The following is a 24,995-nucleotide window of genomic DNA, read 5'->3' as shown; positions in this document are numbered from 1 at the left end:
CACTGGGCATTAAATAGAGCATGCATTTAAAACCCTCATGGGTATTTGGTGGTCAACTACAACAGCAACGTCCTGCATGCACTTAATGTGGCTGAGAGTGCTGCAGAAGCTTGGGAAAATTCATACAGGCAAGGGAGTAATCTGACCCCACTCAAATCCTTCCATCAGACACTAACCAAATAAAAGTCAAAAGAATGAATGAAGAATGACAAAGAGATGAAAGGTAAGAAAAAATAGAGAAGTGGCTAAACCACTGGGATTAGTGCTAAGTAACTAAATGGGCCATATCACTTTTCCATTACCAAAAGGGAATAGCTATTTCAACTGCGGGAATCTAAATTTAAAAAAAAGTGAACTTTGTCCTCCATCTGTCTTTTGCTTATTCACGTGTAAATGTTGCACACCCTTATAGCCTTCCCTTTCTTACTTCCCTATATGAGCAAATGGAGATTTGCCATCATATCCTTGAGGCCCATCAATAAATAAACTTGACGCAAATAAACAGATAAATAAATAAATGTGAAGAGCCTGGCAAATGGGCATCAGTCAGCATTAGTGATGGAACCATGTCAAGCACAATCATGCTTGACTGGATGGGGAGTGCCTGAGTGTAGGGAGCATTCTTGCTGATTGCACGCTGTGTGTGTGTGCATGTGTGTGTGCAAGAGAAAGAGAATAGAAGGGTATTCTGTTTTTTACCTTCATTTAACCCTCTTAGTATCTTCCACCCTCTTTAACTCTTTATCGCTACCACTATTGATACATCTGTACATCACTGCCCAAAGCACCTATTTGCTCCATTTAACTGAATTCCATGCCTCTCTCTCTACCTTCTCCCTGTCACACGTACCTCTTTCCACCATAACGTACATTAGACCACAACTTCCATTTCTTTCAGTCTTCCAGCTTCTTTCTTGTACTTTCTAAACTGCTTTATCATCTGTCTGCCTCTCTTTGGGTCTTACAAAATATTTGACCATATACATTATTTTCTCTGTTATAAGTCAAATTATTATCAGATGACTGCATTATTTCTTGAGCATGTGTTATGATGAGGACACTGCTGTCCTGACAATCATGATTCACTGCACATTCTCACAGAGGCAATAGTGACCAACCAGAAGAAAACTAGACTTTTGAGCCTGAAAGTTACATTTGTATGCCAGTTAACTCGTCTATTATTAATCTTGTTATTAAAAATGTTTTTGATGTTCAGACAGTCAAATATATGTTTTACTGGATGAATTAATGTTAAGTAAACAGAACACCTTAGTTGAGAAAGTGTGCAAATCCTACTAAGTGTGTGGGAGCTAAACTGCTGTTGCAAAACATTCTTTTCCTTTGTGTTAATTGAAGGGTGTGCACACTAGAGCAATTAACATTTTCTAACATAGTTTCAAAAATAATTAACCTTTTACCTTGCTTTTGTAGCTTAAGATCTCCAAAGAAGCACAAAAAAGTCAGTCAGGCTTTGAAGGACCAGTGTGTAGGATTTAGTAGCATCTATTGGTATAGTTGCAGACTACAACTCCCTCACCCCACCCTCCCATTCCAAGAGTGTAGGACAAACTACGGTGGCCACGGATAATACAAACAGATCTATCTAGAGCCAGTGTTTGGTTTGTCCGTTCTGGGCTACTGTAGAAACATGGCGAGTCAGCATAGCGGCCTCCATGGAAGAGGACCTGCTCCCTCTGTAGATAAAAACAGCTCATTCTCGGGCGCCCGGTTGGCTCAGTGGGTGGAGCTGGCGACCCATGTGCCGGGGCTGAGTCCTTGCTGCAGCGGTCCAGGGTTCGGATCTGGCCTGCGGCCCTTTGCTGTCATCCCCTCTCTCTCTACCCCCTTTCCTGTCTATCTTCAGCTGTAACTATCAAATAAAGGCAATAAAAGGTAAAAAAAAAAAATAACAGCTCATTCAAAGGTACAGAAAATAAAACAATTCTGCTGCATGGTACAGTAAAAACATCATATTGAGATTGTTTTGACAGATATCATGATTGCTATATGATTCACAATTAGTATGGGACTGATCATCTGTCAGTCAGTACCAAACAAACATTGGTTTCTTCATCTGGAGAACAAGATTTGTATGCCAGATCATCTCTTCATTGTCCATATTACAATTTCAATACAATTATAATTATTATGCAGCACTAAACAAAATCCATAAGTTTGAAAAAAGTTTAAAAAAAAAAGTTTTTTTTTTATTATTTATTTATTATCCAAATTACAAACCTCAGAAGTTACTTGGTTTGTTCTATAATCAATCATGTTTTTTCCTGCAATTTTCTGCTTTTACAAATATGTATTTCAGAATGCATTTATTGGTCTTTTTTGTCTTTTTATTTAAGCACTACAATAAGTTCTCTCTTTTTTCAGGGTTAAAAATACATGTAGATCCTGCTCAATGTTTTATATCACAGAGAACAAGGTGAAGTGTTGAAGTGAGTGTTGAACTTTCACTTGCTGCCACCTTAATCTCAGAATCACTGTTAACTAATTATGCATTATTCATTTTGATCTTTTTTTATTAATCTTCATATAATCTCCAATCACTATAAAGATGGAACGTCAACTTTCTTGCACTTCAGAAAATCAAGGTATGACTTGATTTAATTAACACCTCTGTATGTTGAATTCACCTTGTAACACTATTAACATTAAAGTGTAAAAAAACTCAGGAAACCAATGTAAGCAGTGTCACAAGATCCTGCTACTTCAAGATGAGAGCATCACACACGTTGTGATTCCTTTGATGTCCTCGTTCCCAGCATCACCTGTACTAATATTTCCTATTGAATGGAACATTTAACATTCTTTGGCACACTGTCTCTTCATCTGTATTATTGGTAATTACCATTATCACTCATCGTCCAGTCTGCCGTTCCTTTCCTATACCTCCCTGTTACAGACATCAAGCTTGCCAAATGGGGACGTAAAGTATTAATTCCACCTCATTGTGGCAGACAGATTGTAGATAACAGCTGACACTTTAAATGCAAACATCAGCCTGGGCATTATATGTTATACTTTAATAATAGCCACATCATATTAAGGAGGGTAGAAAAAACACATGAGTGTGACAGCAGAGGAAGAAGCATTTGATTCTAGCACTGGCTTTTATTGTCAGTGGAACACATAACCATACAGGATGGCATCCTATTCCACGGCACATTATTTGTTCTCTAGCTGATCATCAGTTGGCTCTGCTGTATGCCTAATGAGCGATAAATAAGGTTTAATTCAACCGACACAAGTTGCCCATCCTTCAACACTAAGCATGATGGCTCGGGCGAGATTCCATTGGAATTATATGAGGGCAATTTTTCAGCTAGTGGGATGGTCCGACTGCCTCCCCTTTATTTGGCTTCCACAGGCATTCCTTTGGCTTTAAGCTCTGCAAGTTTATAGGTCTATTAGGAATTCATCAAACAATGAACGATATCAATCTTTTTGTGTGAATGTGCCCTGGGTAAAAATAAGATGAAACCTTCCATTATGGGGCCTCCAAAGCATATTTGCCCTCCAAAATTGATCCAGTATTGACAATTTACACTTAGGGTGACCTTTCATAACTGCCCACATACTTGAAAGCCAATATTGTTTGGAGAGTGAGCAAGAAAAAAAAACACAGCCCACTGCAAACGCTCTAGGATATTATTGAATATGATAAGTTAGTAGACATTTTTGCTCTGCAGTTGTTCGTTGATGGTCCACTAGGCGGGAGGGCTGAGTACTTTTTACATCAATGAGGCCCTGTGCCAATAAAATAAGACAATATTGGACATAGGTGTGGAGAGCTCAGAGTCCATTATATCACTAGGTCATTGACTTTAGTTTTTAAAAAAAGGAAAGAAAAAGTGAGCATAACCATACGGAGCAAGACTCCACATGATAAGTTTTTATCAGACAGAGAGTTGTAAAAGGGCAAAATGGCATCAAAAGGGCATGCAGAAAGTCCCCTGTTGATACCCTGTACTCAAGTAGATAACTTCAGTATAATTTAAACAGCAATGGGTTTAGGGGGTACTTAAAAGCAGGGGCAGGGGTGAGAGACCCCTGGTGTCCACTCAGAGAGACTGCCTTTTATTAAGATTTGATTTATCCTCTCAAAATGGCTCCATGTCACACTTCACTTACTTTACGTCCACTCTTGGCAGAGTCAAGCAACGAATCAGTTATGCGCCAAGGGTACTCAAATGGTACATAAAATCTTCATCTATATTTCCATGATGGGTTTTCTGCGGTGGATGAAAAATGATCAGGTCCAGAGCAAGGCTCTGTGGGTCAATGGGAGGGACAAAGGCTTTGTCTATGCACAAGGATGTCGAATCTTAAACGGAGTGGCTGTCCATGCCTCAGTTCCTTCCCATCTGCCTTTCCTTTTGGCTGTTGATAAATATCCTTATCTATGAGAAGCAGGTGATAGATTTCAAGCAGCACGTCTCTACAGAGCTCTGCACTCATCTACTCTATTGATATCTCACATCTACTAAGCCATCCGAGCTATAGCAAAAGGCACAGACACCCTCTGGGTCTCCTCGGCCCAAATCATGTTAGCTCCACTTCCTGTAGGATCGCCTCTGGGGCCGCCCCAATGAATAACATCTATCAACTGAAGTGGAAGCCAGGAGCTTGTGGAGGCAAAGGGCTTTAGCCCTCAACTCAGAGACACCCTATAGCAACAGTCCCTATCTGATGTGTGACACAAGCTTGTACGTGTGAGTGTGTGTACAGGAGAACAAATGCTGGAGAGGTTGAGAGATGAAGTGATGGGTACAACATATGTGTGAGCAAATTAATTGCTATGGGAATTACGATCACTATCACTTCCTGTGATGTAATTTAAGAAATAAACGGGTGATTTTCCCCAGATCAGGGGAAAGATGAGGAAATAGATGTCTGGCTGAACTTGTTGTGGTTGTCTACATCAGGGTGATGTGGATAACAAACGCAGAAGTAATAAGTATTAAAAGATCGTTTATGTCACAAATTAGTTTGGGGGATGAGAGAACAAGGGGAAATTCTTTATCTTTGCCAGCATCTGCTTCTTAAAGACACTTCCCTTTGGTCTTTTCATTTGGCTCTTTGTAGATTCATCCCCTTTCTTCCTTTAAAATTTCATGAGACAAAATAGGTAATTTAATCTTCATTAAACATACAGGGGCCCCACTCTCTGGCCTGACCAGCTGAATTAACTGCTAGGCTTCAGGGGATTAGATAGTTGGGCTGAAATTCCGTAACCCTGACAAGCATTATATCACTGCATCTCTATTTTTTAATGTGCATGAGATGATCCCTCCCTGTTCAATGTCAAATAAGTCTTTAAGAGGCTTACTATATAGAACACAGGGTGGAACTTTTGATGGACTGACCTGTGAAGGTGAAGCAGGAGAGTGGAGCAGAGAGAGGAGAGGAGAGAGGCCTTGGTTTGGGATTGTAATGACGTTGAAAAGGCAGTAAATAAATAAGATTGGCTTGGTTCTCTTTGAAATCTGATTGATGTGTCTTTTGGGATGCCCCCCAGTATGAAAGACCTACTGAGTCTATGGCTTTCATCCCTGACCGAAAATCGATGAGCCAGGATGTATGAGAGGCTCTAGCTCTCTACCCACCAATCTCCTGCCAGATACCCAGGTAACTGTCTCACCAGAAAGGGAATAGGATATATAGAAAAGGAGTAGGGCTAACTTACACCTTTCTTATCCTTATTCAAAAAAACATCATTTTAAAGTACATTGTCTGCAAAAACGAACAAAGAAAAAAAGTAATATACAGCGTTAAACCAACCAGATTCAACACCACAACATACTATCTTCCTGAAATGAGACTGAACACCCACAACTTAAATGTGGCTTTTCTGGTCTCCATCAATCCATCCAGTTTCTGTGCGTTGAATTAGGACTGGCTGGTGTAATTGCATAACACATGAGTATGGCCTCCTGGGTTAGGTTTTCCATCTTACACAAAGTGGAGACAAGGAAATAGGAAATGCTTCTGGAATTGGATGTAATTGTGACTGGCGGCGCCTAGAATTGTGTTCAGCCTGACACTTGAGGTAGTCTGCTGGAGTATAGTTTAGCCTGAAGGACGACAAAAAAAACTACATGCTGGGTTTAAATGAACTCCTTTGACGTAAGCGAAGCTTCTTGTGCGACTCACAGACTCTCTCTGGTACACGCTGCTCGTTTGAGGATGACAGGAGGTTAATCAAGCTTTAAAGCATGAGATTACAACAGACATGACAAGCAGGAGTGAATAGATTTGGCACACTGTCTGATACAACTGCTCAGAGAACCTTCTCAACCAGTAAATTCAGAGATTGAAATCCTGTCAGTCCCAGAATCAGAGAGAAAGAAAATATGTACACAACAAAAGTACATAAACATTAATGCTGCAATACTGACCCGGAAATTACACCATCATTCTTTAAATAATGACTAAAATGTTGACAGTTCCCACTATGCACCATGAAGTAGCAACCCAAAGAAAGCTTTCTGTGACTGAGATGCTTTTTGTCACCAAATTGTCTGATACTGGGGAACTTAATTGTTTCTCCTTACAGAGAGTACTTAAAATGGTTTCCCTTAAACTGTGCATAAAGGTTTCTGTTTTCCCCCTTTCATGAGATGAGACAAATTCCCCCTATGCTCTATAGCAGCTGAACTCATTTCCAGATTCCATTTAGAAAAAATCCATGGAGCCAGCATGTCAAAAGGATTTTCCCCTCTCATCACCTCAGAGTAGAGAATCCATGCAGCTGTTTATCAAACCACAGTCTGGATTCCATATCAATGCACAGGGAGTCGTCAGTGCATAATACATTCTGGTAGCATAACGGGTATGCACTAGAAAAAAGAAAGAAATGCTCTGAGAAGGGTCTGATATACAATGCCAAGCAGGACAGAGACCCATCATAAGGACCACAGTAATAGGTCAGATACAGAATATTTGTTTAAATATCAAGCATGTTATCAGGTGTAGAACTGTGGTGTTTTTAGTTGGTGCTCTTTCCAGAACCTACCTAGACTATGGGAAGGCCTGAAACCGCTGCTTGCCACAGGCACACACAGTCAGAGCTATTCTCGCTCCTCATATTCAATGAAATATTGAACATAGCAGTGCTAATATGGGGGTTCATGAGTATCCTCACACCCACCTAGTGATTGGCACTCTGTATGTCCACTCTGGGCAGCTGTGGAAAAGCTGTTCAGCACCTGTCCAGGACTTTGGTTCTAGAGCTAATGTTGTGCATGGAGGTGAGCCTAGCTATATTTAATTGGTACTTCCACACCTCATATACTAGCAACAGCTTCCACCATAGAATTAATATTAGTCTTTAAAGACACTTTTCATAGCCAGGTGTCAGCTTGCCAAGGCCATATCCTTGGCTTACTTAAAAGTACTTTAAAAACTTCCTGTTAATTAAATAGGGAAATAAAATTCACAAGCAAAGTTTCTTATTTAACTGGACTAAGTATTTGTTTAGATTTAGTTCAGAGTACAGCAAAATAACTGACCAATACTTTTGTAGTGGACATTACTTTTTTGGGGGGAAAAAAGTAAAATCAGTTATTTGTTTTAGCATTACAGTGTAAGAGTGTATGTTAAGTATGTATAGTGTACTATACATACTCTTAACATACACTCTCCTCCATAAAGACCAGCATAATGTCAGGTACTTAAACATGCAAAAAACAGATTAAACATGTTATAGTGAGGCACTGTTGCACAGGCACACGCAATTCATTTTTAGCCAAAGTTGCCTCAAGGTATGCCTTCACATAGCATAAAAGGCAAGAATCCATTATATAGAAGCATATCTGGGTAGCTGTTACACATCAGTTTGACATATAAATATAGGGAAAAAGTAAGGTAATACACAAAACCATTGTGAGCGGCCAAAGCAAGTCTACAGACCTCTCCTGCAGAACACTTCCTAAACATCGCCACAAGACAGGAAGTGATGCCATGCTGTGACAGCCTAGGCTAATAGGAACAGCGAGACAATCATATGATAACTGGAGCTGTTCTACATGACAGAAATTATGCTGAGTGAATTATAAATTATTTCCTTTAAGGAGTGTGACTGCTATTAGGATTATATTAGTGACTGACTCCAGACACTTATTCTCAACAATGCAGTACATATATTGTCCTTATGGCCATTAACCACAGCTGCTTTTTAAGCACAGGTGCTTTAGAATGTGTTTCCAGAGAAATGTATAATGATGTTACTTTACGTTACATCTTTGCAATGACAAGGACTTAACAAGGCATGTTGTTTTTGTGCTGTAAATATACATACATATGGTAGAGAACACTGTCACTTACAAGCTGTAATTATGGTGATTTGAACCTGCGGCCTCATTTATTAAATGGACTAGTTATTTATAAAACCCTATTTTGATGTGGAAATCAAGACTTACGTCAAGTCTACACTTGATCAGCCACAGTCAGTAATCAATACACACATTATTAAACCATTACTCAAACCAGTAACTAACATCAGTCCAGGTCAGACAACTTTATCATACTTTAATGTTTCTGTAGTGGTGACAAAAACGTTAAAAAATATACGTAGCAGTTTAAAAAGCTCCCTGCGCTCTACGGCTAAGATATTACTCCAAGCTCCTTTTTAAGACATATGACATGTTAGCAATCTCTTATGTGTCTATAAAAACATGTGAAACACAAGATAAAGTGCATCATGTGTCGAAATACTGCATCAATATTATTCATGAAGATAAAGATAAGATTTCTGTACAAATGTTACATTTTGTTTCCTCAACTCGCAAGCCTCCATTCCTTAGCTGTGCTTAGTAGAAGACCACAGGAATGAGAGACTAACAGTTTAAAAATTAAGATTTTTCACTAAATAAACGCTGCTTGATGGGCCAGATATACGCCAAATTAAATACCAACTAATATCACTGGTAATTCTCCATCTTTTGGTGTGTTTTGGTCCATGGCTACTCCAGACTAAACCCTAATTTGTGCAACCATTATATAGAGGGGAATCGCTAAGGCAGGTGCCATCACTTTTAAGTTGAGATTTATTTATCACAGGTGAGTAAGTTACAAATGGGCTTCTAAGAACTTGTGTAAGCAAAGTTTTATATGCTCAGAGTAAGTTTAAGTATAAATCTAAAAACATTTTTATAAATGAGGCCCCAGGTCTTTGTCAAAGCCTTGATAATGCACAGCACTTAGTCAGTTCTTTTGCATTTTGAAACTGTAGAAATCATGATTCACTATGGATCATTACAACAAGTCCAACTACACATTTCTCAAAATGACTGTTAATTCATTTTGTAACTGCAGTTGCTTTTCTCAGTGAGGAGCTGAGTTTAGTCTTTTTTAATTTAAAATCCTCATCAATCTTAAGATTTCATGGTAGCTTTTTTTTTTTTTTTTTTTAAAACTTACAATAAATCTTACATATTATACCTTTGAACATTTCATTCTTTGCTAAGTCAAATGCAATAACTCAGCGCAGGACTCTGCATGTTGTAGACCAGCTCAGTTTGAGTGCTCTGACAAGAAGGATGTGAGTTATGCAGCCAGGACAAGTGCAGTAGGAGGCAGGGTGGTGCTGGGTCTGGGTGAATAAGGTAGTTAAATACACACACCTAGGGTTCTGTTACCATAGTTAGCACCCGGCCACCAAGAGGATGGACTGGAAGGACTTTGATCACCTGTAACAATGTTGGTGATAAAACAATAAAGAAAGGAAAAAAAAGAAAAGAAAAAAAGAAGGGAAGGGTGGAGAAAAAGGAAGAGAGGAAAAGCCATCAGAGGTGACACATCTCAGATATTTGGCAAGAATGAACCACTCCCAGAGTTAGGCAAAAAACCCTTCAGGTTTTCTAAAACAACTATAAGCCCAAACAGAATATGAAATGATCAAAGTTCAGGTGAAGAGTGGAGCGGGTTGTGTCTTATTGATGAATAGCATTATATATGTTGAAACAAGAGTAAAGTGCATGTCCATGTGTGTTTGCTTTCATACAATTGTATGGATTTTCAGACTAAACAATTTGAAGTGAAAATGTAATTTAACTGATATCATAAATATTTTTAACAAATGTCTTTGATTAACTAAAATCATTAAAATATAATCTTGTAAAATAACTTCGACTATATTGTCCCAAATCATAGCAGTGGGTGTTTTTTTCAAAATGTAACCATTTTTATTTTGAAATTATTATATATACATAAACACATTTTGATACAAAAGATTAATGGTGGTTGACCCAGTTGAAAGATCAGAGACACGGGATCGCACATACAATGTCACAGTGCATACTAGTGTATATAAATTGTGGCAATATATGAATCCTGCAAAATAAAATAATTAAACCTACTTATTGTGAGCAAAAAAATAACGAGTGTGTGTATGTCCTGGCCATGTCACCAAGCCACTCATGACAAGACTTTCTTTGTTACTAGAAATATTCTCTGTAGCAATTTAAATGTACCATTTCTTGTATGCCAACATCAAATATCTTCTACCAATGATAATTGTGCTACTAATAACAATAATATGGCTTAAAAATGTCTGCTTATTTTTACTGTTGGTTTTGCAGTGTGTAGCCAGTCTATAGCAGAATCATCCAATCCAGCCGCTGGTCTGATTTTTTTCCCCCTCTTTTTTCACCATGATTGCCAGTGTGGAGATGGCAGCACCTGTGGCTCTTCTGCAGAACTCTGTCTTGCATATCAATTGACCCTGGCACCCCTACTAGGTGCTACTCCCCTGGGCACGGACCATTCATCATGGCAGAATGGAACGTGTTAACACCAGGATTACACTAAATCAGCCTCGGTCTAACTGCAGCCAGTGTGGCTACATTATAATAAGTGCTTTATGAATGGCTAAGGGACAATAAATTGCTAATGACCTGCACTAAGCCACACGTGTGCTTGTTTTCTAAGACATGTGTCTGCATTTGGTACGATGCGTGTTCATGTTTCATATGTGTATCAATCAGGAATCCTTTAAACAAGTCAAGTAAAAAGGACACAAGCACAGGAATACACACTAAGCAAAGCTTCTTTTATAAGATAAACAGGAGCCAGTTTCGTAATATCTCAACTATTAACAACTAAAGTGGGTAGGTGAGACTAGCAGAAATAAAACAAATTATAAACTGGAACATGGAGACAGTGTTTTTTGCTACGTTACCGTTGCGTGGTGTCCGTTTTCGCCGATCGCGGAAGGCTGCTCCAGATTGAAGAGCTTCCATTAAGCTATCCATCACACCAGTTTCATCTCCCTCTGTAAGAGAACACACAATAGAAGCAAAGATGTTTACATGACAACACGTAAAATAATACAACAAGGTGAAGTACATGACATGCATATGAAAACACGCACATACTTTTACATGATTTCTTCAAGGTCTAATTCTGGTGTGGAAGCAATGGATTCCCTCTAACTACAGGCGCATGAAAAATAACCTTTGATACTGAGTGAGGTATAAACAAGTCTTTTATATGTGTGCTGAGACGGAGGCCTGTCACTCAAGCCTGTCCTTGTTTTTCAGTAAAGAGCTGGGGAGGAGGAAAAATACACTTAGAGCTTAGCAACTAATACAGGCAGAGGAGCCTCAGGATGAAAGCATCCACTGATGGTCATTGACAGATATTCTTTCTGTGGCTAACGCAGGGGAGCTAAGTGCTCTTTACAAAGATTTAGTGTGGAGCCGCTCAATACCCGGGCGCTCTATCATTGTTCAGTCAATGACACCGGGACCGGCCTTCGAAAAACATTCCCCCTGCCCACCGTTCCAGCTGTCGTGTGGATCCATGAAACTAGAGAACTGGAGGCAGTCGGCATGGCTGAAGAGACAGGTAGGAGACACTTAAAGTGCTATGAGGCCAACAGCGTGACAAGTTGTGCCCACGCTGTGCACATGCAGCCTACCTCTCAATGGAAACAGGGTTCAAAAATAAGCTTAGGTTCTATATCTGGGTCATCTATCTTTACGCCCCAATACTAATGAGTCAGAGGGGCACCCTTTTTATCATTCTGGACCAGAACAGACATTATTTTAAACTAGGATCATTAGGGTGACTTATTGTAGAGCTGGAGACTTGGCCATCAATTCTTTGCGTACATGAGTGAACTAGCTCTTCCCCAGTGTTTACCATCAGGGTCCAGGTATCTTGTTTTTCTACTGTGCTTACAGCTATAGCTGAAGGGAAACATTCAAAAAATAAGTGGAGACAACTGCTACTTTCAGCACACAGCATTTTTGCAGACACTGGGGTGATCAATCTTTTGTTACTCGCGTGTGCTCAAAGAGACACGACAGTCAGGCAAATTGAATTCATGAACAGAACACGTTGACACCAAATGCTACACGATTAATTTAAAGAAATGGCACATATTTTGCCATTACCAGAGAAAGTCAGGGCTGCGCGTGTTTTTCCCTTCTCCTCCAGCAACAAACCACCCAACCTGCAATCATTCACACAAGTAAAGGAAGACAGAACAACCAAGAATAGAAACATGTCTTATGCAAATTTTAAAAAAGCAACTCTTCACTCGTACTCACACTAATTTTGCTCTCTATCTCATTCCTCCTCTTTCTTCCTCAAGTCCTTCCCAAGGGCTACTTTGAAATCAAAGTATCTGTTCTGGCTGTGTGCTGTGCTTAAAAGCAATCCCGATTAAATCAAGCTTAATTAGACCAGCTTTATCAGAACAAAACCAAAGCCGGGCCAAGTAGTGCTTATCTCAAATTGCAGCACTACACCTCAGATAGCAAGCTCATTGGTTTAAAAGGGGGAGCATGGGTTCTGTCTGCTGTGGACCTAAAGAACAATATGGTGAACAACTTGCAGCTACTATAACTGTATCAACTCCCAAGATCTTTAGCGACTCCTTCTTCGTATGTAGGCTAGCAAGGACACATTGTGAGTCTGACAGAAGGCAGAAAGTGTTAAGTGGCAGGTAAACATTCATCTACAACCACCTTGGCACAAGAAACTTTTTGACAGCTCCTTCTTCACTGCCTTCTTCATGGAGCCCTAGACATCACAGGGGGCACCTGACACTTTGATCAATTTGTCCTACTTCTAGCTTAACTGTAGCACAATTCATCATTTGTAATGGCCAGGACTTGGGAGCCGTAGTAGACTAGGGTTCAGGGGGAGGACTGTAGACACAAAAGAACCAAAATGACTAAAATGGGAAACATAGTCCCCAGTCAACCCACAGTGCTCAATTAACTATGTCCTATTGGGCCACAGCTTAAACTTGAGCAGGTCTTATTCTAAGCAAGAAATTGTCACAATGGAGACTTCAGACTGTGAACCTATTAACATATATAAGTATTTATGTGCATATATTCCGCAAAGACAAGGTAAGCCTGGTATTATTTGACTACACTTATTCCAGTAATCCTCAGAGCAAACTTTCTTCATTACTTATTATAACATTGCCCACTTCAGCAGACATTTCTGCCTCATTCTTGCAATTCACTCTTGTCTTATTTTGAGCTGTTAAACCTAGGGCAAATATTCATCCGCTTCTCATTAGCAGCAGTGGTAGATTGCATGCTGGGGAATTACAGAAAAGCTAACCTTTTATGCCCAAAGATCTTTCTCAAGAGGAAAGATCCCCTCTGCTCACAGGAAATTGCTTTCTAAATGGGTTAAGATGGGCTAAGACCCAAGACATTGACAAACCCTTCCAGTGATGAAACACCTTGGTGGGCACCTCAACAGACAGCCCCGGGGTCCTTTAATGATCTTATTAAAGCTTGTGGAAGTGTGGAACATGGTTGTGGCTTTTGCACTTTTTGGTACTTTCTTAAACAGTTAAACCTTTAAGAGCAGAAATAAAACTCTGAGAAACTCTGCCTCCCAGAGAGAGATGGTGTACCTTTTCCATATCTTTCCATTTTGATCCCTGCCTAACCTTCCCCTCCTCTACCTGAATATCAGGTAGTACCTGGACCCAGAGGCCATGCCAAATGTAACAGTGAGTTTTGGGGATTGGCTTAGTCTGCAATATATTTACAAGCATCACTATCACATTTTCAATTTTTTCTAATTAGGAGGGATAACAAGAATAATGTGCTCTCAGCATGACTGGCATAAAAGATTAGTTTTTCCCTAAGAAATGTGAAATAAGAAAAAAAATAGTACCTATAGTAAAAGTGGAAATGTGGGAAATCGCTGTAATGTACAATTCACTAATACATGGAGCAGAGCACAAACTTGAGTGTCAACAGTTGCAATGTAGGAAAGGGTGGTATAGGAGAAGAAGAAGCACATATACTGTGCGTGCCATTGGGGGAGAAAGCTGTAGAGGAGAGATTGAGGGAGGAGGCAGAATACAGGGAGAAAGAGGAGAAAAAGACAGAGATAGAGGGCAGCTAGAGAGAAAAAGTGAAGAGGGTTTCTGTGGATGCGGTAGTGCATGTGGTGGAGTGGGTTATTGAGAGGGACCAGTGGAGCGAGGCAAGACACAAGGTCGTAAAACACCTTCCCGGCTACTTGACGGCCTGAGCCTTGTGACATTTAATTATTTCTAAAACATACACTGCAGTATGCAAGCACGGGCACGCATGCCCTCATGTACACTGAAAAACCAGTGTACACATCTTAGTGATAGAGATGCATGTTGTGTATATTTGCGAGAGTATTGGCTCCACTTAACTAATCTAAATTTAGGGGGCAGATTTCTCAGTTGACAAGTGAGTTTAAGTTTGACAGACTAAGTGAGGGATGGATAGATAGTTATAAGGAGGCAGATAGAGAGCGTACTCCAACTAATGTCAGCAGGATGACCTATACTCATGGCCGCTCATGGCAAGATCAGTTAAAGGAGGCACAGGAATCTAGCAAGTGTTGCATAAAAACCAATACATCATCAAAGCATCCATGCAAACTATTAATCCTCAGTCAATGACCAATTAGGAATCAAACTAATAAGCTTACATTATGCAAAACATGGCATCCCATTTGTTTATTTCTGCCATTTGAAATCAATCATCTACAACATTCAAAATATGTATATAACTGAGAAGTAAAAGCACAGCTGTTGCCTCAAAAACATGACAAAGCTTTTCACTCAGTCATCTAAGCAGAAAACCCTGTATGTATCTGAATGAATTGCTGGGCTCTCTTTTTAAACACCAAAGGCATGGCATTCCTATAATTATGCAGCAGTGCCAACAAAGCCTGTTCATAAATTCAATTTGCTATCTGTCATCTCCTGCATGTTGTGCGGGGGAGAAAAAACACAGTGGATCGATTGAGAACTCAATTTCTGATGGCTCACATGCAGCCTTCATGATTCATGGGGGAAAAGAGAGACAAATAATTCCAAAAAGCGGCTGTCTGGTACATGTGGGTTTCTAATATAATGGCAAATTATGACATCCTATATACCACGAGTGAAACTAGTAGCAACTGTGGCATGTTAATTGAAAAGATAAATAACAGCGTAAGCATACAAAATAATGACATTCATCATAGTCACATATTTTAATAAGTCAGCTACATATCCTCTGAATATATATAAGCATAGCACTCTCCTTCCTAACCAAATTAAAGTGTTTGACATGAGGAACATTGGGCATAGGAGAGATGTCTATTATCCACTACTATCCACTATCCTTCCAGTAGCCAATCCCAAAATGAGTCTAATTTGCACTGTAATGAGATCTAATGAGAGCTTACAGGCCTGGTGCTTGATAAATTGAAATCACTGAGAGAGAGGAACACAGTGAGAGTTTAACCTCACCCAAGTCACCCTCCCTGACTCTAGCAGAGAAGATGAGAAAGAAAATTAAGAATGAAGAGGAGTGGAAGAAGTCGGTCCTGTTTTTTTTTTAGCTTGCTGCAGATTGTTTTTGAACACATTTGAGCCCATCTGTTCCCCCACAGAGAGTCACCTGTGCAATTAACCTGGACCATTAGCCGTGAAACAAAGGCCTCAGTAGAGGGAGGGGGGTGCTGCTTTATGGCCAGGTGGAGAAGCAACAACCACACTTTCTTTTAATCTCTACTCTCCACTCTCACTTGTATGCACCTGGTTTTGTGTTACTCTCACATCTGAATTCAGGCTCAGCCACCTACACATACACAACCACCTGCATTACTCAACACCCCCCCAACCCTTACCGCTCCACTGTCTACTCTCTTACTGTCTGGCTTTGAGTGGATTCACCCCCTCCCTTACCTGCAGTCACAACAGCTCCTAAGACCTGGGCAGGCCGAGACCATTACTGCCACAGAGAGCACAAAGAACACAAGTGCCCGAAGGACAGCAGTCATGCACCTGTTAGATGTCTTTCCTTTGTTTTTCACTCTCTCTCTTCTGTCTCCCTGCAGTCCAACCAACCAACCCTGACAAAAGCTTTGACACAATGACCCAAGAAACTTTTCAGACAGGCTCCGATCTTTAATTTGGAAGTGTGTGTGCATGTTTGCTAGTGTACTTCAGTGAAAAAGAGAGGAGGGATAAGGGGAACAGAAGGTTAAGATGGCTAATAAAAAAGACAGATATTCCCGCTGATTAATCTGGATTGTTTTACTGTAACAACGTGATGAGCAAACCCACTCATGTCCTCCCTAACTCAATTAGGAATGCTCCCACAACCCTCCATTCCAGGGGGAATGGCAGTGCAACTACTACTTTCCTCTTGCTATGAGCCCCTGTGTGGCGCCAGGGTCAGGAGGGGGGGAAGGAAGGAAAAATGTGGAGAGAGGATAGAATGTCTTGAAGATGGGAAAGGTGGGTGGGAGGTGAGAGGTGTATTATGTTTGACATGCATGAAGTAGAGACAAGTGCTGGAGCTAGGCTGGCCTGCTCACTGCAGGCCTGATCCCGTACCCTGAAAGAAAGAGAGATGTCCTGACTGCAAGAGACTGGGGGAAACGTGGAGAGAAGTTGGATGTCGACAAGGGAGAGATGAAAGTGGATTAGCCGCCGTGGCGATTTGCATTCTGTGGTGGAACGAAAGCCCCTGCGATGCCCCGAATAGCTGGATGCATGAATAAGTAAACAAACAAAAACAAAAATAAACCCTCCATCTGGATGGATGCTGCCAGGCCCCAAGTGAGAAACAGTGGGGAGGGGAAGTTGGGAGCTGGGAAGGTGGGTGGGTGGTGTTGGGTTGGGGTGGGGGGGTTGCTTATATCGTAGCAGTCACCACACTCGGCTTCCTCGGCTATAATTTACCCCCCCAGTTACCATATTGCTATCACCATCTATCCACTGCCCTTGGCTACTTTGCCCAGTAACACCACCAACACACAAGGGAGGGCTCAAACCCGACACTGACAGATGTTAAGTTGACACACTTTCTCTGAGCCACATGGGGTCAACATGTCATGGTGCCAGCAGGGCCACAGGAGCCTGTCCTCAAAGCAGAGTAGACCACTGTTGCTCCTGAAGCATAGGCTAGGTACTGTTAAATTTAGCTGCAATATGGTAGACCCTGAACCATGTGCATTTTCACTGTGGCCTCACAGCTGATGGTGTCTGCTCTTTATTGAGCTGTCACTGTAAACTGATCAAAATGTGTGGTCCTGCAGGCGATTAGATAGAAAGCACCATTGTTTCAGGGCTCACTATGTTCAACTTTTAGTCGTATTGTAGCACATGTGTAATGTAAGAGGTGCTCTGGTTTAGAGTTTCAGTGATGCATTTCTCTCTTTTTTCCCCATTCTACCTCATCTACTGGTTACCTGTGTCAGTGTTTTCTGATCTGCTCTTTACCATGATATCAGAGCAGTTGTGAGATCTGCTACTGTAAAAAGCCCCAAAAGCACACTTTTTGCAGTGTTTATAGCATCTTTCAAATGATTCTGTTGGCCTACAATACATTTTTGTTTGTAAAAATAAGAAAAGAAAAAATAATCCCGGTTAAAAGTTGGTGTAGTCTTTGTTGATGGTTTTATTTTCATTCTGGTTTTCACAGGTTGGATTGTTAGAAGGGCGTCAATGGTGCTTCAATTGGCATTGCTATCTACCACAGTCTTTTTATTACTACCACCAGGAGCCACTAAAGCCAAAAATGTTTAAATCCTACTTAGGGCTTTAGGTGTAACATTTAGTCTCTATTGGCAGATATGGAATGTAATATTCACAGGTATGTATTCATTATTGTATTATCACCTGAAAATCTATCTATGCCGCATAGCCTTACTTGCAGTCCACCATGTTGAACCATGCAACTACCGTAGCCCAGAATGGACAAATAAAACACTGGCTTTAGATAGGGGCTTTTTGTTGTGTTTTTTTGTGAGTCTCACAGCCACCATAATTTACTTTTCTTTAATGGAATCTGAATATTTTCTTATGGTAAATCACATTAAAATGTTTTTCATTTGTTTCGCCATTATGAAGCAGCAACAGGAAGTGCAGTCTTAGTCATCGAGGATTGTGATGGACTGCGTGTTACTGGTCTACTTCAAGGACATTTTCAGTGCTTTTTTTGTGTAGCAAAACACAAAAATATTGCAGATGAGGTGCTGTCAAAGAGGGTGCGGCCACAGTGAGCCGGTTAGGTGACAGCCATTTTTTATTGCAGTTTGGGTGAACCTCAAACCTCCAACACATTAACAAGCTAACAACATCTTTTACCGCGCTCTTCTGGCGTATGGACAAGAACGGCCCTGATCTATTAGTGCCATGCCAACATCACAGGCTCTGATCAAGTTTGCTTTTGTATCCTTATAAGACTATTAATACCAGGGTCACTTAAATGAATTAGGTTATTAAAATGAAAAGGATGTCAAAGAGGCTTTGGCATGTGCAACTATATTGAGATGTTCTAATAATTTTGGGTTTCATCCATCCAGGGCAGTGTAGATTACCCATTTTACACGAGTGGCACATTTGGATAGCGGATGCAGAGTTTTGGAATCCAGATCAAGATAACATCTGAACCAAACCACACATGGGCTGTTTGCATCAGTGAAATGCGGTGCTGTCTGGGGAGGGTAAATGGATTTGACAATGGGATTTGATGGTCTTTGTAGTGAGGGTAATTAGGTTTGATTGATTGTAAAGTGACTGGTGAGGTCCAGATCTGGGAGGAGAAATGATCAGACACTTGAACCACCCACAAATTAATGAGATTCAACTGTGCCTGAGCTGATTTCACCAAGGAGAAGAAGAACATTTACAAAAGCAAAGGGAGAGAGAAAAAGAACATGGCGGGGTGAGTATAGTGTATGTGTGTGTGTGTGTGTGTGTGCGTGCGTGTGTGCATGCATTCGTGTGTGTGTGTGTGTGCGTGCGTGCATGCATTCGTGTGTGTGTGTGTGTGTGCGTGCGTGCGTGCATGCATTCGTGTGTGTGTGTGTGCGTGGATGTGTGTGATGCACAGAAAGAGAGAGACAGGGCACAGAGGGAATAAGAGTGAAGAGAAAGGGAAAGACAGAGATATTCGATGCATGTCTCACTTCCTTGATTGGGATCTTAACTAAATTAAGTTGAAGATAAAAGATAAAAGTGATTAAAAGCTTTAAAGTGCTATATAATTAGTGTTCTTTGTCTTTTCTCTTGATACAAAAGAGGGTACCACAAAATTTAAATAAATAAATAAATAAATAAAATAACAATACATATTCAGTTTGACAATTTAATGCATAAGGCAGACAGACAAAAATGTGGGACAGACTATTCCCCCGGTGTTGGCTTTAATTGCTAATGAACTATGGTATTTATCATAGTATATTAAGAGGCCTCCTGTGAAGCCAGGCTCGTTTTCCTCATGCTGGCATTTATTTATGGAAATGTTATAATGAGAATTGGATAAGTAATGTATTGTTTCACCTCCACTTACATAAAGTCATTTTGTAGTCAATCAGATGCATGTAAACCTTACATGTCACTTGTTTATGAATAATTCTCTTTTTTCTATTCATGCTGCATGCTCTTATAGACCTTAGCTGAGATGAAGTCAGCCATATTCTGTGTGCCATCATCGCCTCGAGGCAGATTCCGATTTCAGCCGGAGATATAGCACAATCTAATATGCTGTTATTTATTAGAATGGGTGTATGACAGCAGATAATCCTGGTGCCCTTGTTCCCGTCTTTCAAGGTAATGATGGAATTCACCAATCCATACTTTCGGAGCATGCCTTGCACTTCCTACGGTCTGGATCGACACAGCTCAAAGGCAAGGACGAAGAAAAAAGAAAAAAAAAACAGTAATTTGCTCAGAGTTTGGCATCCCACTGCTGTGACATCCATATGCAGATGTAATGAATAAGCCTCCATTTTTATAACTCATCAGAACTATAAATATATAACTAGACATGGCAGCCATCAGTGGCATGACAAAGAAATGACACTTTAGGGAAAAAACAGGTAGCAAATTTAGGAGCATTGTGCCATATATCATCATCAGATTCTGGAAAGGTCTGTCCTTGTCCCTTATATTCTATAGCTCCCTAATGCTGCCTTCATTTCCCAAGCTCAGCTGAGGAATAGTGAGCATTTCTCTCAGAAACATTTCTTTTATCTACTTGGGTTTCTGACCTTCACGTCTCTACAAGCTATCTCCCCTGGTAATATTGTTTGCCATGTCGGCTGTGCTGTGGAGACACTATGCAAACTTAGAGAGCTAACCTGTCCACCCCGCCGCCGCCTGTCAGTGCTTGTCTATGATCACCTAGCTGGCATGGCTGCGACGCAGGTATGCACTGGCCTACCGGCAGCTGTCAGTGTCACACAAAGCCATCAATCCACATCTCTGCCACTGTCAAACCTGACAGGCCTCTACCAGCCACAACCAGTCAGCCAGCAGGCACAGAAATATGTCAATTTAGTTTAGCATGCCACACTAATAGACTAATAGACACTTGAATTTGGAAAATGTGCTTTGGTAAACAAAAAAAGAAAAACAAAACAACATCTCAACTTTTTCTTTCAGGAAAAATTTACAAACAGTAGAAAACACAGGAAAAGGATAAAGCACACTCTGATGAGGGAATTAGTTTTATATTATCAATCAATTCAAGTGATCTCAATTAACTCCATTGGCCTCTAATAGCTGAATCTTAATTTGATTGGATGTGGATCTTAAATGTGTATTATCTAAGAAATGCTCCATGTGTAATCACTCTGTATCAGCGTATTAGAGTGAAGTTAAGGCATATAAATAACTCTGACATGTACATAAAATTGGAACATACTACCACTGTAGTCTCATATGCAGTCAAAGAACTACATACACTAACTTATTTTTCTTGTATTTAGTAAATCAAATGCTTTTTTGAGAGGAGCCCACTTTTATTATGTAAACATACACTAGTTCATCTTAAAAGAGTGAAAGGTTGACAAGGAGGATGCAGAAATAGAAGCTGCAGGCCCATCATTGTCAACATGCCAACTGTTCTCTGCAGAGAATCAGAGAGACATGGAGACCTCATTCTAGCAGGTCTTGCTGAAAGGGAAAAATGCATAGACAACTATCTCCAGTACAAAACAATGCATTTCAAGAAAAAAAAGGGGAAACAAGATGTGACATCTATTGAACTATTGAAATGAAATAGATATGATGGATACTTAAATTCTTAAATTATTGAACAGTGCGTAGGATTTAGTGGCATCTAGCGGTGATTACAACTTTCTGAGTACAGCTCAGCCTTTCAAATGCATAAGAGAAACTATGGTGTCTGCGAAATTTCCTAACAATGTAGAAAATCCTATCTAAAGTCACTGTTTGGTTTGTCCGTCCTGGGCTACTGTAGAAACATGGTGCCAGCCTCTGTATAAGAAGACTTGCTGAATCTATAGATATAACAGCTCATTCTGAGGTCTAACGAAAACGCAATACTTATTTTCAGGTGATTATACACTAATTAAAACATACCTATCAATATTATATTCCCAAAGATCCTTCTAAATGTTACACATTGGACTTTTAATACCTGTGGCTGTGTCCCTTTGAGAAGTTTAACACAAAAAGGATTATGTTCTCTAATAATGGGCTTAGTCATTTTAAAACATTGAGTATGAGCTATACACTACTTCCAGCTGTTGTGTGATTAAAGATAACTACATTTTAAGATCATAATAATGTGCGTTCAATAGTTACATTAACACAACCACCTTGACAAAACCTATTTTTCCACTATAATATTCCCACAGAGCGACCCAGTGTATGGGCCTGCATTCTGCTGGTGTCTCCAAGCTGTTGCAAGAATGGATTGAAGCGGCTGAGTGGGCTCTAATTCATACAGTAAAAAATAATCACTTTGCAGGTAAAATTTCATCATAAAAACAGCATCTGTGGAGCCTTGCTTGTGCTTTTAGGGTTTTAAAGTTAGGGTAGGTAACACTGGAGAAATTAACAATAGATGGCTAGCTTTTCAAAACAAACTAGACAATAACCTTTCCTCAGTTCTTGCCCTCGTTGAAAAGCCACACCGATGTTGACTTTGGTTTAACCTGTTGCTTTATTCAATCTTTTTGTTTGTAGCCTTTTCTTAACTGTTGTATGTAAAGGTGGAACTATACATTTTGGCTTGTCTTTCTCTGCCATTTTTGTGCAACTAGCTCGATAGCTTTAGCAATATCTGCCTGGCCGGCTTGTGGAAGACTCCGGTCGTGTGCAATAACCGGAGTCTGATCGGCTGGGCTTATTACAGGCCTGTGACTGCTATGGATACTGGATTTTTGTTTCTCTTTTTCCCAGAGGATTTGGTTTATTGATTGCTGTCAGGATGTAAAGTGAATTTCAACAATTTTAATGAAAGAAAATGCTTCTGAAATACATTAGCTATCCTAGCTTTAATATCACTGTCTCTGACAATTTTAATAATTGATTTTACAAAATGTGTTCCAATCAAATAACTTCATTTTGAGACATAAGATTAGTTAAGAACTATATTTTATCTAATACTACATGAGTCCAGTTGGATTACATTTAATATGTGCAGTCGAGTATGATAGCAGACAGTTGGTACACCCATAAAAAGGTGCTGTAAAACTCACAGGCTACAACCAATATGCTTCTAAACTTGATATTCCTCAGGCTGGCAATAAAAATGTTTTTCAGAGATTCATATGGTGAAGGGGACTGTTACACAAGCTACTACAACTCTTCACATACTGAGAACCACACTGTATAAAGTAGGTCTGAGAAAAGTTGACGGAAAACATGTTAAACACAAAGTGCTTCACTATTTCTCTGTGATACCTGGGAGAAATGCCTGGACTAAATCAAAACACAAGAAAAAATAACTTTTTTTTCCTGGTTGTTTGTTTATTCCTATGTGCCTTATGCCAAGCTGCATAGTGCTCAAAGCAGCATGTGTGCTTTCCAGCTCTGTTCAAAGCTTAGTGGTTTTGACTGGGGTACGCAGTTGACATGTGGGTGCAGACACTTGCCCCAGACGGGGGCACTGACCCCGGTGATGCCAGCCGAGTAGGCGGCCAGAGGGGCCTGCTACTCTTCACAAATGCCTTACAGAAACAAAGTCCAGATGCTCTACCATGCTTCTGCTCTTGACACACTCGGCATGCTGCTTGTGACATTGTTTCATATGCCGCAATAAAAATACCCTGCTGTGATGAACCATCTTCCTCCGTTTCAGACAGAAGCATTAGTTTGGGTTTATTCTGCAGTGTTCAACATTATTTCCAGGGAAGTAAAGCGATTTAGTAAATGTTGAACATCTGGTCAGTTCAAGAGAATATGGAAATCCACTTAGAGCAAATTAAAACAAATGGGGTGACCGGGTAATGATTTCATAAGCATTTCCTACATTAGGATTTCTAATACTTCACAAGGAAAACACATTTAGCTCTGCACTTGTCTCATCTATCAATCATGCTTGTTGAGAAAATGTACATGTCAGTGTGCTTCTAGAGGGTATAATCTCAAGTTTTATCAACTGGGAAATGGGAGAAAAAAAACGTTTTTATTCTTTTTTTTATCAGTTTCCTAAAAGCATTTGTCTGTTTCCCCTCCCCCACCCAGCCTGGTGCCATCCTGGCAAAAGCTAAATGAATTAAACCCTCATTAAATATGCATTTCATTGTTAATCATTTGCAAGCGGAGAGGATTAGGTCGCAATTTGTGAAATGACATAAAATCTATCCCTCCTCGAAAATAGCCTCTTGAAATTGCATTAAACACAATAGTATGATACATCAAACAGTCTTTGAAGCAACAAAATTAGTAAATCAGTAAATCCATAAAACAGATATAATATTGACCTGTAAATAATTCTCATAATACAATGGCCATATGTTTACTCCATCTGTTCATGCTAATGGATTTGTAAAAATGTACTTTATTTAGGTCAACAATTCCATCTATCCATCTATCTATCTATCTATGACTACGGTTATGATTAAAAAAATTAGGACAAGAAAAGGTTTATCAAACTGGAGATCTATTGCAGCGCTTCAATTAGCCTCTACCCTTTAAAATGCTAAATAAATGTGGAAAATGTTTGGACATGATTAATTTATGGGAAGATAAATTAAAAAAAGCCTCTTTGTGCAGTACATTACCTTATTTTCATCAACCTTCACAGACAACACGGCTGATGCTCGGCATGAAATATTAATTTGAAAAGTCTCCTCAAATAACTAACTCCTCAAAATATCTGAAGCATACATAGAATTTTAGAAAAGAATGGGAGAGAAGAGCCAAGACTCTCAAGCCAAGGCTGTCAACTGGAGAGGCGTAGAGGCAGAGAAAAGAAAGACGTGCAACAGAAAACACTCAATATCCTGCTATGTGTGTTCCTACCAAACAGTTTAAAGAGAAACTGAGAGAGAACACAAGAGCGGAACACCAAACTGCTGTAACCTCCAACCTGCTTCTGGCTCAAATTAATTTCCATTCACAGGATACGTTTAAAGTGATCTGTATTTGATTGTCCTTTCTCTGATCACGTTCTACATAGAGAGAGTTAGTACACAAACAGTGTACTATTCAAGGTTTTAATGAAAATGTGTCGTTAATCCAGGTAAGAAGCTTGACGGGGGGAAAAGCA

At 40.0% G+C, this 24,995-nt stretch overlaps 1 protein-coding gene across 1 annotated transcript in view; it reads right to left on the bottom strand.

Annotated features, from left to right (window-relative positions):
* The window catches only part of diaph2 (diaphanous-related formin 2), a 370,395-nt gene that overhangs the window by 32,748 nt on the left and 312,652 nt on the right, over nucleotides 1–24,995 (bottom strand). The window contains 2 exon segments of the mRNA XM_051419022.1: nucleotides 9,636–9,701; nucleotides 11,192–11,284. Coding sequence (XP_051274982.1) covers nucleotides 9,636–9,701; nucleotides 11,192–11,284 — 159 coding nt within the window.

The sequence above is a fragment of the Dicentrarchus labrax genome, unplaced genomic scaffold, assembly GCF_905237075.1.
Source record: "Dicentrarchus labrax unplaced genomic scaffold, dlabrax2021, whole genome shotgun sequence".
In the NCBI taxonomy this organism is placed as follows: domain Eukaryota; kingdom Metazoa; phylum Chordata; class Actinopteri; family Moronidae; genus Dicentrarchus; species Dicentrarchus labrax.
Note: the sequence above shows the minus strand (reverse complement) of the source record. Positions and strands in the feature narration are given on the sequence as shown.